The 15,333-nt window shown below is 41.6% G+C and overlaps 1 protein-coding gene across 1 annotated transcript in view; it reads left to right on the forward strand.

Moving 5' to 3' along the window:
* CDH13 (cadherin 13) overlaps positions 1–15,333 on the forward strand; it is a 1,027,771-nt gene that overhangs the window by 892,583 nt on the left and 119,855 nt on the right. The window contains exon 8 of the mRNA XM_069552548.1: positions 240–380. Within this exon, the coding sequence (XP_069408649.1) occupies positions 240–380 (141 nt within the window). The remainder of the gene's footprint in view (positions 1–239; positions 381–15,333) is intronic.

A 15,333-nucleotide genomic window follows, 5' to 3' on the forward strand; every position in this document is an offset into this window, starting at 1 on the left:
AACAAGGACAGAAAATAGATTCCATCCCCACAGCCAACTCCAGTCCATGTTTAAGGACTGTTCTGCTTGGAGAGACTCCAAAGGTACGTTTGTCCACCACCGCTGAGAGTGCTGCCCTTCCCAGGTGCCTGCCCTGAGGGAGGGGGCACACAGTGTCAGCCGAGCACAGGCCAGCCACCTGTCCCAAGCAGTGACTCCAGTCTAAATGCCATCCTCTCTCTTGTGTTTTTGCCTTGTAGACGCTGGAAAACCCCAAGTATGAACTGATCATTGAGGCTCAAGATATGGCAGGACTGGATGTTGGATTAACAGGCACAGCCACAGCGACAATCATGATCGATGACAAAAATGATCACTCACCAAAGTTCACCAAGAAAGAGGTAAACCCCCTGCTGAGCACCCCTCCCGGTCATGGCCGTGATTGCTGATTAACATTAATTCCATGAACCACAGCCCTGCTGGCTCCCTGTTTGCAACATCAAAGCTCTCCTTTGTGGAGGGAAGATGGTGTTTTGCCAGAATAGTTTTCTACATTTTTATCTTTTTTTTTTTTTAGTGGAAAATACTAGAGCATTATGATTCAAAAGCATTGAATCTTGTTAAAGTCCATAAGAAAATAACTTTTAATGCCAAAGTGCCACTTTCATAGTTTTATCGGTGTTACTTAGTACTGAATTATGCGAGTCCTATTGTGGTTTTAGCATAACAATAACTATTTTTTCAGCAAGTACAGATTGAGGGGCCAGACGGAACAGCAGCAAGAAGGTAAAGCAGATTTTCTTGGCAATAACTGGGCGGCCCAGGAGCTTATAAATAACAACCAAGTTAGCTCGTCTGGGAGAGCCGTTATTTATTTGCGGCTCCTGTGCTTTTATGATTGTGGGTCATGGTTGCTGTTTCCCATCTATTCCAACGGAATAGTGTTTGGGGACAGGCTGAGTATGCAAGACCGGATCCAGCTGCTGAATATGTGTCCAGACTAAGAAGTCATTGGCACCGTACATCTGAAGGCAATGTGACGCTTCTGGTTTCTTTGGGGGTCAGGACCAGAGCCAAGGACTTAACACCCCTCTTACTGACCAAGAGTAGAGAATCAGTCATGGCAGCCCCCCATTTGCCAAACCTTTCCTGTATATCCACCACCACCGCCTCAGGGATCTCCACCTGGGATCCACTGCCTCAATTGATCGTGTGAGGTTGGCTTAATGAGCCACATTTTTTAAGCAATCGGAGAGCTTATTCAAAGCTCAGAGAATCTGGGTCTCCAAGGTCTTGGGCTGAACGTGTAGCAGAAGTAGGATGTGAGCACTGCGCCCTGTGAAACCATGCTCTCGGCCCCAAAGCTGCACTTCTTTGCCCGCTGTTGATGTTTCCTCCCCTCCCAGGCATCAGAGAAGAGACCCAGGTCTGGACTGGCAACTGTGCACCCCTTTCTTTTGTGCTCCGGGCCACCCCTGACGACCCTTCCCAGCCCCCTGGCTCCCCAGTTACCTCTGCACATCAGCAGCCCTGCCTGACTCATCCAGGAGGTGGAAATCTCCCCGTCACCCATGGCATCTTGGACACTCAGGATTCTAACCTCAAAACAGCAAAGTCCACATAGCTGATGCAGTCCATTCTATCGCTCCCACAACAGTGCTTCTGTAACTGCTAATATAGATTGCATATTATTCCCATGTTTCTCAAACTATGCTCCAAGAAATTAGTTCCACGAGTTGTATCATTGTACAGGAGGAGGTGGAGGCAGATTTCAGGGTCAAAGAAATCTGGAGAGCACTGAGAGGAATGGTATGCAGGGTTTCTTTTACTATAGGGCTTCTGGGTACTTTAAAATGCTTTGTGTTTCTCTAAGGGGTTGGTATGGGCTATAAATTTGCTCAGGCTTATTTTGCCTGGGGATAATTTTTCCTGGACCACCTCACCATGTCTCATTGAGCTGGTGTTCCTAAGATATTCAATGGGAGGTATTGGTTGATCTGTAAAATTTCTCAGGAACCTCTTTTAAAAGAATAACTCAAGGCACTGTGGAATGGCCAATATAGACATAGTAATGACACTAGAAATTAGATAACCCCAATCTGAAATAAGAAAACCTATCCATGTTACCAAAAGGGTGATATTACTTAGTTATATCAGTGGAGGCTGAATTGAGCTCAGCTTGTGTTCCTAGCTATGGGCTAAATACTGTGAGAGGCTCTTGTTGTTGATATTGTTGTTAATACCACTGAATTTAAGGAAAGATTTAACATAGGTCTGAATTAAAGAGACCTTGAGTAGCATAATGTATTCACCTGTGAATACTGGCAAAATCACAGAACTCTCTTCAAATGGACATTGGATAATGAGCTTGAGATTCCCATGGGGCAGAGCTGACATCACAACTTGTATGGAGATACAAGTAACAAAATGAGAAAAATGGGAAGCTAGTACTTCACATTCTCTCTCTTAGACGTTAGATGTCCAAAAGAGTCTTTGCCAATGTTGAGCAAATCAAATTCACAACTGAACTGTCTAGCGTGTTCCAGGAAAGCTGCTGTTCTTTGTCACTGAGTGGGGGGTTCATACACTGTGGACGCCAGAACACTAGAGGCAGTGAAAGAGATGTGATGGGGTGAGCTCTCGACCAGAAAGGGATTCACACCCCACCTATAAGCCACGTGATCGCAGCATGTTCACCATCTGCGTTCTCCTTTTGTCGCCTGCTAATGGGGCTGATCATAAAGCACACCTCCCTGAGTTCTTGTGAATGTTAAATGAGCTGATGATGACAAGCACTAGTTCCTGTGACCTCGTGTTCTCTAGTGTTGGTGGTGAGGATGTGGTGGTAATTTAGAAAGTGGCAGTGAGGAGAGTGGGGTAAAGGCAGTCACGAGGAAGACGGTGAGGAAGGTGCTGGTGAGGAAGATGGCAGCAGTGAGCAAGACGATGGTATGATAAATGATGTCATTTCTAAAATTCAGAAGGCCAACTGAAATTCTTATCTAAGGGGCTGCCTTCCCTCCATGTTGAAAAGCTGCTGTTTTCCTCTAAAGTGATCTACGAACCTGCTCAAACACTTCAAAATACATGATTAAGACCCTCCCATGATTAAGGGAGAAGTAATTCTGAAGAAGAGAGGGCAGAAACTGTAAAACTCATCACTTTGGGAAAAGGCAAAGACATCTGAGAGAAGCCTGTTAGGTGGAGAAGGGAGGGGGACTCAGTCCAAAGATGGTCTTGGGTGTGGAAGAAGTCGAACAGGATGAACTCAGAAAAGAAAGTAACAGAGACCTGTGACCCTGAAGCTGAAATAATTTTTAGAGATACAGGTCAGGGCTCAGTCATCCCAGAATGGAAACGGTGGTCATTCAAGGTTGGAAGTATCTAGAAACCTGTCCAAGAAGATGTTGTTCTATGTAAGTTCCTTCATATACAAGGACATTTCTTAGGAAATTCATAGAAATATTAATAGTTGATTGTTGTCTTTTTTTAATTTCTACTTTATATGATTTTTCATCTCCAGAAAAATGAATTTTTTTGTCTGTTTAAAAGAGGAGTCTCAGCTGGCCAAAAATTACAGACTGCTAATAGTGCAGTGTTAAATGAGATAGAAGTATAGTTTCTGTCACATGAAAGTGCCAGGCCAACATGGCAAGACCATGGTATTGTCAATTTAATGTGTTCCTCTTAACCTTTCTTCTCTGCCCTCCCCAAAGCTGCGTCATGGTACAGTAGGGTCACTGCAGTGCCAGCCGTCATGTCCGTGTAACAGATAAAAAGAAGCAAGAAATGAGAAAGGCAAAGGAGAACCTATCACCTAAGTAAAACGTCCTCTAAAGAACTTCCCCAGAAAGTCAAATGACATCTACTTGAGTCTCCTCAGCCTTCTTTATCTGTAAGGGATATTGAGAAATGACTCCAGCTGTCTTTAGTTGGCAGGTTGCAGCCCCTGATAATATAGAGGTTGGTACTGAGAAAGGAGATGTTGTATTTTTAGTTATTTTAAACAGCAAATAGTGCATACTGAGATCATTTGTTCCCCTGTGAGTATTCATGCTGACTGTAAGCTTGCTGAAAAGTGAAGCCCACAACTCTTTTATTCTCTGTTGCATTCCCAGTTGGCACTCAACAATCCAGTACCTACTGAATGTTTCCTGAAGATAATTTTAACTTGAGAACAGTGTCCTTGGGTGTGAGGAACCAAGTGCTGTAAATTGTTACTGATATATGAAATCAATCTTAGTCATTGATTTTCATGAAAATTTGGGTTAGAAGCACTAGTCTCCCTATGGAGAGTCTTCTGTGAGTTTTCCCAATAGTTTTTACACATGGTTTTAACTGTTAATGTTTACCTGTTAGCTGTGGCTTTTCTAGATTACATATTTGGAAATGACTTTAGGAAATATAGGTAAACTCTCCAAACCCAGAGTCTGAATTATGGTTGAGAATCTTAAGTCCCATTTAGAGCAAAAGGACTTGTCCATTTCTCTCTCTAAATTTTTTTTTTAAGAAAAAATGTGTTATTTGTTCCTTATAGCATAGTTAATGTTCAACAAATATTTTCACATAAACCCCAGGATTGGGGGATTAATTAAATCACTATTGATTTTAAAAGACTGTATTTGCAAATAATTATAAGATTTTTAAATGATTTTCAAGTTTTACCTTAAAATGGAAATTGGTAATGAAGATTTAATAACTTAGGAATTTTGGGGGGGGGGGCCTACTTGATGAATTCTTTTTAAGGTAAATATTTTAATGTTCAACCTATAACAGTACAATACCTGTGATTAAAATGGTGTTAAAAAAAACCTAAAAGGCCCTGTTTTTCTGGAAACTGAGAGATGAGTAAATGATCCAGTTTTCATAAAGGGGTAAAGATAAATGGCGTAAGCTGGGAGTCAGCAAGTTGAAACTGAATCAGCAGCAGATACTTGCATTAAGTGATCAAGAGGGTACTGGGGTCCAGTCTGCAATTCACAAAAGTCAGTGTCAGGCCTTGAAGGACTTCGATGCTTCAGGAGTCTTACCTTTTCTTTGCAATACTGGCTTTCATAATAAAAATATTGTATTAATTATTTATTAATTAGCTGCCTAACTCAGCCCATAATACTTTTTCCTCTTACATGTTTAACTGAAAACTCTGTGGTCTCTTCTTTATGTAATAATTATATAAAGACATTTTCTACAGAAAGGGAACAATAAGTCTAGTCTTTTCTCTAGCAGGGTTGATGAAGCTTGCTCTGTATTGTTGAGAGTTTAGAAATATTTTTTCACCTTTACTACATTATTGGAAAACTCATGTGAAATTGAAGAATTGTGGTTATATATAAGAACATCTCTATCAAGTTTCTATCATATAGATATATATACAGCTCTGCAGTGTCAAATGTTCTTGTATAAAGACCAATCTTTAAACTGAGGACGCTTGTAATCATGTCACCCACATCATTGTTTTGAGGCAGTTTAAGATTTTTGTATGTCGGTATTGTAGGCAAATCACAAGAAATTTAAATGTCTACCAGTGTGTTCATTTTGACTCACTGCCTCTTCATTTGTAAGTTTATTAATCAAGGGGCTATTTTATTTATCACATTAGAACTTTACTTTTTCCTCTAAATGAAATATCTGAAGCAAGATGTCAGGATAACATCAATGTACACACAGAAATCCTTTGCATTCCTATACACTAACAACGAGAAAACAGAAAGAGAAATTAAGGAAACAATTCCATTCACCATTGTGATGAAAAGAATATAATACTTAGGAATAAACCTACCTAAAGAAACAAAAGACCTATATATAGAAAACTAAAACACTGATGAAAGAAATCAAAGATGACACAAATAGATGGAAAATATACCATGTTCGTGGATCAGAAGAATCAATATAGTGAAAATGAGTATCTATAGATACTCCAAAGCAATCTATAGATTCAATGCAATCCCTATCAAGCTACCAGCAGTGTTTTTCACAGAACTAGAACAAATAATTTCAAAACTTTATATCAGTTCAGTCACTCAGTCGTGTCCGAGTCTTTGCAACCCCATGAATTGCAGCGCACCAGGCCTCCCTGTCCATCACCAACACCCAGAGCTCACTCAAACTCATGTCCATCGAGTCGGTGATGCCATCCAGCCATCTCATCCTCTGTCGTCCCCTTCTCCTCCTGACCCCAATCCCTCCCAGCATCAGAGTCTTTTCCAATGAGTCAACTCTTTGCATGAGGTGGCCAAAGTACTGGAGTTTCAGCTTTAGCATCATTCCTTCCAAAGAACACCCAGGGCTGATCTCCTTTATTTATTTATTTATTTATTTTATTTTTAGTTTTTTATTTTTTACATTTTAAAATCTTTAATTCTTACATGCATTCCCAAACATGAACCCCCCTCCCACCTCCCTCCCCATAACATCTTTCTGGGTAGAATGGACTGGTTGGATCTCCTTGCAGTCCAAGATACTCTCAAGAGTCTTCTCCAACACCACAGTTCAAAAGCATCAATTCTTTAGCACTCAGCTTTCTTCACAGTCCAACTCTCACATCCCTACATGACCACTGGAAAAACCATAGCCTTGACTAGATGGACCTTTGTTGGCAAAGTAATGTCTCTGCTTTTTAATATGCTGTCTAGGTTGGTCATAACTTTCCTTCCAAGGAGTAAGCGTCTTTTAATTTCATGGCTGTAGTCACCATCTGCAGTGATTTTGGAGCCCAAAAAAATAAAGTCTGACACTGTTTCCACTGTTTCCCCATCTATTTCCCATGAAGTGATGGGACCAGATGCCATGATCTTCGTTTTCTGAATGCTGAGCTTTAAGCCAACTTTTTCACTCTCCTCTTTCCCTTTCATCAAGAGGCTCTTTAGCTCCTCTTCACTTTCTGCCATAAGGGTGGTGTCATCTGCATATCTGAGGTTATTGATATTTCCTCTGGCAATCTTGATTCCAGCTTGTGGTTCTTCCAGGCCAGCATTTCTCATGATGTACTCTGCATAGAAGCTAAATAAGCAGGTGACAGTATATAGCCTTGACATATTCCTTTTCCCATTTGGAACCAGTCTGTTGTTCCGTGTCCAGTTCTAACTGTTGCTTCCTGACCTGCATATAAGTTTCTCAAGAGGCAGGTCAGGTGGTCTGGTATTCCCATCTCTTTCAGAATTTTCCACAGTTTATTGTGATCCACACAGTCAAAGGCTTTGTACATATTTGTATGGAAATACAAAAAACCTCTAATAGCCAAAGCAATCTTGAGAAAAAAAGAATGAAACTGGAGGAATTAACCTGCCTGACTTCAGACTATACTACAAAGCTACAGTCATCAAGACAGTATGTTACTGGCACAAGGACAGAAATATAGATCAATGGAACAAAATAGAGAGCCCAGAAATAAATCCACACACCTTTGGACACCTTATCTTTGACAAAGGAGGCAAGAGTATACAATGGAGAAAAGACAATCTCTTTAACAAGTGGTGCTAGGAAAACTGGTCAACCACTTGTAAAAGAATAAAACTAGAACACTTTCTAGTACCATACACAAAAATAAACTCAAGATGGATTAAAGATCTAAATGTAAGACCAGAAACTATAAAAGTTCTAGAGGAAAACATAGGCAAAACACTCTCTGACATAAGTCACAGCAGGATCCTCTATGACCCACCTCCCAAAGTAATGAAAACAAAAGCAAAAATAAACAAATGGGACCTAATTAAATTTAAAAGCTTCTACACAACAAAAGACACTATGAGCAAGGTGAAAAGACAGCCTTCGGAATGGGAGAAAATAATAACAAATGAAGCAAGTGACAAAGAATTAATCTCAAAAAATTTACAAGCAGCTCAATACCTGAAAAATAAATGACCCAATCAAAAAATGGACCAAAGAACTAAACAGACATTTCTCCAAAGAAGACATACAGATGGCTAACAAACGCATGAAAAGATGCTCAACATCACTCATTATCAGAAAAATGCAAATGAAAACCACAATGAGGTACCATCTCACACTGGTCAGAATGGTTGCTATCAAAAAGTCTACAAACAGTAAATGCTGGAAAGGGTGTGGAGAAAAGGGACCTTCTTACACTGTTGGTGGGAATGCAAACTAGGACAGCCACTATGGAGAACAGTGTGGAGATTCCTTAAAAAACTGGAAATAGAACTGCCATATGACCCAGCAATCCCACTGCTGGGCATATACACCAAAAAAAACAGAATTAAAAGAGACACATGTACCCCAGTGTTCATTGCAGCACTGTTTACAATAGCTAGAACATGGAAGCAACCTAGATTTCCATCAGCAGACGAATGGATAAGAAAGCTGTGGTACATATACATCATGGAATATTACTCAGCTATTAAAAAGAATGCATTTGAATCAGTTTGAATGAGGTGGATGAAACTGGAGCCTATTATACAGAGTGAAGTAAGTCAGAAAGAAAAACACCAATACAGTATATTAATGCATATATATGGAATTTAGAAAGATGGTAACGATGACCCTATATGCAAGACAGCAAAAGAGACACAGATATAAAGAATAGACTTTTGGACTCTGTGGGAGAAGGCTAGGGTGGGATGATTTGAGAGAATAACATTGAAACATGTATATTACCATATGAGAAATAGATGACCAGTCCAAGTTCAGTGCATGAAACAGGGCACTCAAAGCCGGTGTACTTGGACAACCCTGAGGGATGGGATGGAGAGGGAGGGAGGAGGGGGGTTCGGGATGGGGGACACATGTATACCCATGGCTGATTCATGTCAATGTATGCAAAAAACCACTACAATATTGTAAAGTAGTTAGCCTCCAATTAAGATAAATAAATTAATTTAAGATTTTTGTATGTTGGTATTGCAGGTAAATCACAAGAAATGTAAATCTCTACCAGTGTGTTCATTTTGACTCACTGCTCTTCATTTGTAAGTTTATTAGCCAAGGAACTATTTTATTTATCACGTTAGAAATTTACTTTTTCCTCTAAAAATATCTGAAGCAAGATGTCAGGATAACATCAATGTACACTATTCCTTAACTTTATCATTTTTGCTTTCTGTAAACCAACAAAAACAAAAAGGATGACTTTAAATCAGTTTAGGATTGAGTTAGTTCATTGTTGAGTTTCAGTCTTGTGTGAGGGCTATCGTGGTTTTTCTTACTCTTAGGTACAGCCTCTCTGGAATTCTAACTGAAATATGGATACTTTTTACAAGGGCTTTTCCACCTTGGACACCATGAATTTCAGTGGCCTTGTCAGCCCCATGAGACTGTTGAAAGCTCTGCTCAGCTTCCTGGTCTCATAGCAGCACTTTCTACCCACAGCCTCTGTCCCTGTGCCCTTATACTCTTACTCTGCCTTGAGAGTAAAAGCTTTATAAAGTGTTGGCTTTACTTCAGTTAACTTCCCTTCACAGCAAGATCCTGGATTCTCAAGTTCTAGCTGCCTTGGTAGCTCTCTAGTGCTTTCAGATAAGTTGAGGGGAGAAGGTGTATAAAGTCCGTATGCTTGAGCTATCCTAGATTTGAGGTCTAGAAGAAGCTTGCCCCAGTCACTGTAAACAGAGAAAAATGTGGCTTAGCCTTTTACTCTGGATTATTAGGGAAAGGCATTAGATGTTGTGTATATGGAATCCACTGTAGCACAAAACATCATAATATTTTCATTTAAAACATGGGTTGGAGAAATGGAATTAAATGCTTTGACAGTACTCACCCCATCTCATACCCCTTTGCTTCATAATCAATTCATTTTACTGAAAAGATTAAAAACTTTGTGTCTCCTCATTGATACTGATAACCAAGAAACGACTCTAACACGGAGGAAACTGAACTACATCATTGGGGGCAGCCTATGCTTTCCTGTTCCTTCACTCTTGAGTTGATATGAATATCTGAGTTTCCTGAACTCTCCTAGATCTTTCCATTTGTTCTTAGTAGTTTGATGGCCCCAGGTATAAAGCTAGTGAATGTACATTGTGTGTCATCTTTTACCAAAAATCTAACTGAATATATTTATCCACTCCCCCAGGGTTCCACGCAATATATTTGAGTGCTTTAAATAAAACTCCCTTACTTCCAGGCTTCCCTGGTGGCACTAGCAGTAAAGAATCTGCCTGCCAATGCAGGAGACACAGGAGACACGGGTCTTATCCCTGGGTCAGGAAGATCCCCTGGAGAAGGAAATGGCAACCCACTCCAATATTCTTGCCTGGGAAATTGTATGGACAGAGGAACCTGGTGGGCTATAGTCCACGGGGTCACAAAGAGTCAGACACAACTGAGTGATGAAAAAACTCCTACTTCTGTAAGAGTTTGTTTCCCTTAGGAGAGCCCTTTAAATTCAGAGGTGGCTATGACTAAACACTGACCACATGGTTATACATTCTGCTTGCTCAACAGAGATTAATCCAGAAAGTCAATTACATATTTCTTAGAACATCGAACCCATTTCAATTATCTGACTCAAGTGACTTTTCTGGAAGATGGAGTCCAAGACATTTTAACAACCAGATAAATCTTTAAAGATGATTAAATGTTATTTCAAATAGTCTGGACTCCCTCTTCCCATGAAGCTTTTTATAGCTATTATGGTGAAATATGTGATACATTTTGCTGTGATGCTGTGAGATAACATAACTGACAGTTTTCTGTGTGGCTGAAGTTTTAAATAAAACCAAACATACATTACTGGGATCTTTATCCCGTGCTGTATGTGGCAGCCGGGGGCCTCCCAACACATACAGAAATGGAATATTTGGAGAGAATAGAACAGTGTGACTTCACAACACAGATGCCACCAGCCCCCAACTGTGCAAACAGTCACCTCACTCCTGATGACATCAGTTCCTGTTCCACCTCTGTGCAGGTCCAACATCTTGTCCAAGGAACTCCGGAGCCCTCAATGGCAAATCTCATTCCCAATTTGCCATCTCATAACTGAAGAAGGGTTAGTTGCAAAACAGCCAATACCCATGTCCCCGTTTATCTTCACTAGGAAGAGGTGAGTTCACTGCTTTCTTCTCCTGCACCAAGGTTGTAAAAAAACACATGAAATCATCAACTATGTCTCCTAGTGTTCAAATTTCAGAGGTACTTCAAACAGCAGGTCCATAGCTGAATTTGTTGACTAAAAGAGAGTGAAGGGAAATGGTTGTTCAAATATAAGCAGTGCTCTATAAATAGAAGCCATCATCCAAACAAGATTCTTCCAGCTAAAGAAAAGGGAGGTGGTGTGTGCTCTCCCAGATTTAATTGTTCAGTGACAGCAGGATGAGAAATCTTGCATTGTTGAAAATGCCCAAGTCGATTATACTCTGTGTTTGTGATATCAAAACACCTGGATTTGTTAAAGTGAAAAAATGCAATCTACCGTGTGGCTGGTTCTTCAAGCCTCCTGTAAAGGTAGACCAGACAGCCAGATGATTTATTGCATTAATCACTCCTTCATGATTATAGTCGTGATGTGTTGATCCCCATCTCTCCTGTGTGAACCTCTATGCAAATCCTGTGCCTTTGCGAACCCTCTGGTTACGCTCAGAGGATCAGCAGCAACTCAGTGGCAATACAAGCAGTTTTTTACTACAGCTGGCAGAGTCTCACCACAGAGCCACTCTATGGCACGGGGGCCTCTGAAGATTTCATCCATCTGCTTCTGCTCAAAGACAATATCCTCACACCAAGAGCAACAACCACAGAGCTGTAAAACATCCATTTTTTCTTAACTCTATGAATGTAATATTACTACACCTCAAAATACAGCTTGCAGAATGAGAATGCAAGAGGTCAAAAATAGAAAGCCAAGAGCAACCCAAAGGAGATGAAATACCCACGCCCACGCTGCACCTGGAAACCATTTTGTGCTGAACAGTGTTAGAAAGAAGAGCACCAGGTCTTAGCCTGGATGGTTTTAAACGTGGTCCGCTTGGTCACCACCTACCTCCAACTCAGACCACACTGAAGTTCTAGTTTTCCCTCCAACCTGCCAGGCTTTAGGACGCCTCCATGCCACTGCACATCCCTTCTCCCTGGAATGCCTTTCTCTTCTTTCATACCTGGAAAGCTCCAATTTGCCCTTTCTGCAAGTCCCAAGTTGTAAATCCCTTAGGCAGCTTGCTGCTTCTCCCTCCTTGTTGCTGCACATGCTGTGTGTCTGCCAGCTCAGTCTTGTCCTGTTGCCTTTGAGTCATGTAGTCCTTCTCTATCTCCCTAATACTGCTAGGATGCTTTCATAGTTAGGGACATATCTTTTCCATCACTGCCTCTAGGACTTAACATAGGGATCACATCAAAAGTTTAGCTGGAGGTGAAATTAGTATTCATGCGGTTAATCCTCATTACTGCCTGTTGTGTCTCAGCTTCTAATATACTATTAAATATAATTACAGTTTCTTATTATATTCAGTGTTACCTGTAAACCATCGTGTGTTATGTAATATCCTGTTACATATTCTATTCTTTTCTAATATGTATACATCCTAATATGCACATATTTTATCCTAGTAGTGTATAATATTCACATTCTAAAGTGCTATACAATTAAGTCATTTATTTGCTTATTGTCACTCTCCCCGAATTAGAACATAAGCTCCATGAGAAAAGGAACTTTGTCCCTTTTGCTCCCTGCCCTGGCCCCAGCAGCCAGCCTTGGCACATAACCAAACCACAGGTGAGTGAGTGAATAAATCATAAATGCTGGATGGTGGGCAACAGAGGCAATCGGAAAGGTAGACAGTGGCAGTGCTCAAGGGGGCTTTAGAGAGAATTTCATCCAGCCCCTGGTTTTAGACCCAAGGGAGGCTGCTCAAGGCTGATTGCAGACCTCAGGCCAGTATCATTGTGGCAAAGGATACTGCTGCCGGTGAAGAATCCAGGCCCCACAGTAGCACAGAACCATGAGGGACCCTACGGTGTGTCCCTTTTACTAGGGTGCACAGAGAGCCCAGAGGGTTGGAGTTAAATTTCTTTCTCAAGTACTCTACATAACTCCAGAATCTACATAAACTCCAGAAAGCCTTAAATCTACTACCCTGCCAGTCAAGTTAAAGAAAAAAAGAAAAGAAAGAAAGAAGGAAAAAGAGTCAGCATTAATAAATAATACATAAAGGAATTGTTAGAGTAGAAATAAGCTCAACGTTTACTGAGAATTTAAGAACAAGAAAGAAAATGAATATTCCACAGCCCAAGTTCTGTATGACTGCATTCTTCTAAGAGGGCTTTAACAAAATCATCCAGAATTTATTTTAACATATTCATTTGTTTCCAAACTAAAATCTATTTCATTTACAGGCTGAATATCAGTTTTCCTGGTATTGGCGGCATTCTATTTTGCTGTCAATCTGCCCAGATCTGAGAAGATAGGAATTATAAGAAGTATCTTTTTCAGCCTGTCTTACCTGAATGTATATATTGCATATCATAACATTAGACTGTTGCCTTCCAAAGTGCATTCAGTCATTCATTTTCTTCCACAAATCAGTGGTTTACTAGAAAGTTCCTTTTCCTAATTTTATAGCATATATATATATATATATATCATATGTGATAAAGTTAAATACAATCTGTTATGCTTGTAAGGATAGGTTATTTTGTTTTTCCTTTTTTTTCTTTAGTTTTAAAATCACTCTTCTGGAAATTAAAGGAAATTCTGCCTCCAGGAAGGTGGAGAAGCCGCCAGAGTAACGGCTCAGTCTACACGCTGATGGGAAACAGCACAGAATGTTAATGCTGTGCTATTTAGATATTCACATGGGCTGAACTCATTCATTCACCAGCCCCCCCATCAGAAGTGTATTCTGTGAGTCCTCTGTGCCAGGCACTGTGTGAGGCTAGGGTGCAGGGTGGCGAGCACTGCTTGCCAGCCTCACACACAATGGTCCCTGAACCTCAGGAAGTCACAACTCCAGCTGGGGACCACTGGGGACTTTCTTGGTGGCCTCATGGTCAGGATTCTGAGTTTTCACTGCTGTGGCCCAGAGTCAATCCCTGGTCAGGAAACAGATCCCGCAAGCCATGTGGCCAAAAGTAAATAAACTATATAAATAAATAAGTTAATAAAATGGGGACAACTAGCCAGCAAATTAGCTACGTGTGACCCTAGGAACAGGACGGAATGGGGGTGAACTCACCCTAGAAGGACACACGTGGGCACCCACTGTGGAGTTCAGGGAGGCCTCCTCTGAAGAGTGACATTTATGATGACAGTCACAAAATGCCACACCCTACATGGCTTGAGCAGCATTTATTCACTGAAGGTCCAAGTGCCCTGGGGCACTAAGGAAGCACCTGCTCGAGTCTGTCTGCTTTCCAGCGGTCTGTTGGCAGCGCGTGGCGGTCATGAGTGTGCAGATGCATCACCCAGTCTCTGCTGTCACCTTCCCGTCACCTTCTTTCCGTGTGCATAAGTGAAAGGAGAGAAGGCGAAGTCGTTCAGTGTGTCCGACTCTTTGCGACCCCACGGACTATAGCCTGCCTGGCTCCTCCATCCATGGGATTTCCCAGGCAAAAATATTGGACTGGGTTGCCATTTCCGTCTCCAGGCGATCTTCCCAACCCAAGGATCGAACCCAGGTCTCCCACATTGCAGGCAGACTCTTTACCATCTGAGCTCCCTGGGAAGCCCTGGTGCATGTCTATGCATAAATTTCTCCTTTTTATAAGAATGCCAGTTGTGTTGGAGTGGAGCCCAGTTGAGACCTCATTTTAACTTGGCCACCTCCATTTCCAAGGGAGGTCCCATTCTGAGACACTGTTGGTTAGGATTCCATCAGAATCCATGCCCATGGCACTTGGGAAGACACAAAGGGTCCACATGAAGTTCTGGAGGCGGGGAAAGCACGTCTAGCTTGAGGAACTGAGAGCCATCCAGTATGGATGGAGAGCATGAGAGACAGCGGGGGATGTGAGACTGGACAGGAAGGCAGGGGCTGATCACGTGGGCAAGGCAGGAGGCTGCTCACTGGAAATGCAGTGGGAAGACATTGGCAGACGCTACAAAGGGTAGACCTTTCAAGACTTGGAGCCCCCACCCTGCTCAAAAACATGGTCATTCCTGCAGTCAGAGATTGCTGGGGAAGGTGCTGCTGGTCACACATGACCCACCACCTCCACAGAAGTGAGAATAATGCCCACAGCAGGGGACCAGCATTAGCGGACACTGATATAGTAGTTGTTAAGCTAATGAAGCCCTTCCACAGTCCAGTCACTTTCCCACCTACCACCCAGACAGTCCAGTGAAGAGGGTCTGGTTCTTAACCCAGTGCATGTGAGAAAGCTGAGGCTAGGAGGGCCGATTCCTCCTCCAGGTCACTGGGGGACTAGATGTTGAGATGCTGAACCTTGAGTCTCTTTCTTCCT

This window comes from Ovis canadensis, chromosome 14 (genome assembly GCF_042477335.2).
Source record: "Ovis canadensis isolate MfBH-ARS-UI-01 breed Bighorn chromosome 14, ARS-UI_OviCan_v2, whole genome shotgun sequence".
Lineage (NCBI taxonomy): Eukaryota > Metazoa > Chordata > Mammalia > Artiodactyla > Bovidae > Ovis > Ovis canadensis.